The 3,345-nt window shown below is 36.4% G+C and overlaps 1 protein-coding gene across 3 annotated transcripts in view; it reads right to left on the reverse strand.

Annotated features, from left to right (window-relative positions):
- Positions 1-420: 420 nt before the first annotated feature.
- Positions 421-3,345, reverse strand: part of LOC113209573 (uncharacterized) — a 12,071-nt gene continuing 9,146 nt past the window's right edge. For all 3 annotated transcript variants that reach the window (XM_026427202.2, XM_026427192.2, XM_052272712.1), the window contains 4 exons: positions 3,122-3,337; positions 2,852-3,037; positions 2,286-2,760; positions 421-2,153 (listed from right to left, as the gene is read on the reverse strand). In XM_026427202.2, coding sequence (XP_026282987.1) covers positions 2,051-2,153; positions 2,286-2,760; positions 2,852-3,037; positions 3,122-3,337 — 980 coding nt within the window. In that variant the 3' untranslated portion in view covers positions 421-2,050. The remainder of the gene's footprint in view (positions 2,154-2,285; positions 2,761-2,851; positions 3,038-3,121; positions 3,338-3,345) is intronic.

Consider the following 3,345-nt stretch of genomic DNA (forward strand, 5'->3'; position numbering starts at 1 on the left):
GGAGATGGACGTGAGCATTTGCGGTGCCGAGCGGACTTTTGTCTTTTTGTCGAAAAATTAGGGAGGTTCGGCGCCTGCGAGACTCCGGGTAGGCCATCCCGCAATACACGCAAGCTCTACAAGCAAGATGTTGCCTACCTATAAGGCGCTATGAGACCGCTGAACTTGGCAATTTCGCCCCCCCCTCCCCCCATACCGCTCCCGGCACTTAGGAAAGTGACCCACCCATCGCAGATCCGAGAGCCGTGGCACACTACAGCCGATCCACAGCGTGGCGCGAAACAAGACTTGTTCAAAAATAAGATTATTTACTTATGTTAGTGAAATCGCGTAGGCACTTCAATTGCCCTCCTGACGGTATCTGTACCTGATTTAGCTCTTATTTCAACAACTGCCACTAAATGAAATAACATAATGTAATTAACTACTTTACTCATTTTATTTACCAAAATAGATAAATTAGGTTCGGACAAACGAGCTTCGGCTAATCGGGGCGCCCCCGTAGAAATGACATCAAAAAACTTGGTTTTATAAAAAAAATATTGACAAGACAGCTACAGGGTAGGAAGGTTCTTGTTTCCCAACTGACAGAAACAAAACATTGTCATCTCAACTTAACATTTATAGAGAGCTTGCAGCTGACAATTGAATTATAAATGTACAATTCCCTATTGTGGGGTTATCTCTGTAAACATTTGCTAACTTTAAAATTTACACAATGTTTTTTATCCTGCAATTTGATTACTTTAAAAAAATATACTTCAAATATCAATAATGGGACGGTATCAAAATTTCTAACACAAATGATAATGATTCAGTAAATCAAGTCTCTTCTTCAGTCCATCATATACATATTGCACAGGAGTGTTAACCACTTACTCACTTTAATCCAAAAATCTAGAAATAGGGAAGGCTTATGTATGATGAGTTGTTGAAACCAACGTACCAGCACTTTCAAAGATAAAGCAAATGGTAGCTGTGCTATGGAAAATAAAAGCCTTGTCTCTAACAAATCTTAAAACAAAAAAAGCTGAAGGCTTGAACTTCCAACAATTACAGGGTTGGCCTAGAAAGCACTAAACCAGTCTACATATGACATATATGTATATGAGATGAGAAAATAGTGCAAATTTTAAATAACACAAAAATAATAGCATGACACTTCAAGTGAATATACAATCAAACGACAAAAAAGCAATAGGCTGCGCAATTGGCACAGACATGTAAAGAACATAAATCGGCAACATCAGCTTTTTCTTTAGATGATACAACTGAAAAAGCATTGTGCACGCAACTTATGAAATAGTAATAATGACATTGTTTTCAAAAGAAAAGAACAATAAAATTGACATGACTAGAAAATATTTCAAATGGAAGTGATATTTAAGCCACTAAGAGCACCAAGATTTACAAAAAAAAACAAGTTTCTTTCAAATGTGATGTTATCAAGTACATAGTGCAAAAAATATATACTTCAATAGTTCCTTGGAAAAAAAAATTAATAGAATGAAGACAAGATATAAAAGAGTATACAAAAAAATGGAGAAAAGAATGTTAACATCTTCAAGATAACACCATAGATCAGAAACTGAAGTAATAATTCAGTTCCTGCACGAACATAAATGATATGAGTAACTTCATTCAGCCTCACAAAAGTGATGATGATTGGTCAAACAAGGACATAGAAATAAAAAAATAAACAAGTGCTATTAATAAAATATTTACAACAGTCCAAAAGGACACCATGCAAAGGAGGAGTACACAGTAGTTCTGTGTCAAGAAAACAGGGCTCAATTACTCTAGGTGGATATACAATTCCAGTGAAAATCAAACCTTTCCTCCAAAAATGGTAAGTGCCTAGCATAACAGACAACATTGACACAGTAAATAAAAATGTTGTTTGGAGCAAATTCATTAAAACTTCATCATAATTCACAAAACTTACAGCACTATATCAATATGAAATAAAATTCTTAACTATTTGATAAGAAATACAACAATAAAAACATAAATTGATTGGTCCACATTTCAAGAGGTGTGCTGCAAAAATTCAGCTGATTCTTGTCTGACTCAAGGAGTCTGTTACTCCTTCTATGGCTGATGGACTACTACTGCTTCCAACTCTTTGAGTTGAACTGACATGGTTTTCTTCACTGTAAATAAAAATGGCAAAAGAATTATCTTTTTTGAAAGGAAGACATCATTCCAACTTTCCCCACCACTTCACCCAATCTCGCTCCACACACAAAAATATAGATAAACAAAACAAATATGTTTTTACATACCTTTCATCAACATTTTCGAAAGGATTGGACGATCTTGATGGACCAGGCATTGAGCGTGGACGAATATTTTCAGTTGGCCGCTGATGACTTCTACTTCCTGTGGAGTCAGATCTTCGGAAAGACGTGCGAAAGAAAAATCCTCTACGTCTGGGTCTATTATTGGAATTGGATGAGGTTGAAGGCTGAGCTCTTGGATCTGAAGTACTGCTTACAGCACTACTTGAGAGTGCATTTGAGCTCCTCCTATGTTCACTACTTCCACCATCAGTCACATCATAACTTGTACTTGGGCCTACATAGTAAGAGCGTTGTGTTCCACCTGGCCTAAAAGATGGATTGTAAGGTGGACAAATAGAATAAGGTGGTGGAGGGTCCTCTGGTTGAGGTGCACAGGGTACAAAATTATGTGTCCTTCGCCGATACTGATGAACATCTTCTTTAGCCCGAGTAACTGCTTGTTTAGATGCCTCATACCCTGAAATACCGTTAATAATTAGTTATAATAGTTAAAGAAAAATAATCTACTCATGCACTCAGTCAAATAAATTATTACTGTAATTATTAACCTGTGTATCTGATGTTTTGTAAATCCTCCCCATCAACATCAGGTAATTGTTGGACAACATCACCATATGCCTCAAAAATTACTTTGCATTTGTTTGCTAGCTCTACATATGTGTCTGAGAGCTTTAGAAGGCTTCCTTTAACGCGAATCATCTTGACTACCTCATTTTCACGAACACGATCATCCACTACAACAAATCAAAATAAAATTTATTCCAACACACTTCTCTAAAAAATCTTTCAAAATTTAAAATAAAAAAATTATAACATACCCTCTAATTGAGCAACTTCCTTGGCACGTGCAGCCTCACACAATCGTTTCTCCAAGTCTTCCATTTCTAAAGCTGAGCATTTCCTTGCTTTCTTCACCTCCTTTTTCAGTTTGCCTTCTCTTTGATCACATAGTTCCACTGCTGCCCTGGCTTGGTCAACATGTTTCTCTCCTTCCAAAATTAAGTCAAATTGAGATTTAAATTCTTTAAGATGCTCTGAAAAA

Source organism: Frankliniella occidentalis, unplaced genomic scaffold (assembly GCF_000697945.3).
Source record: "Frankliniella occidentalis isolate FOCC.00 unplaced genomic scaffold, Focc_3.1 Scaffold7, whole genome shotgun sequence".
Taxonomy (NCBI): domain Eukaryota; kingdom Metazoa; phylum Arthropoda; class Insecta; order Thysanoptera; family Thripidae; genus Frankliniella; species Frankliniella occidentalis.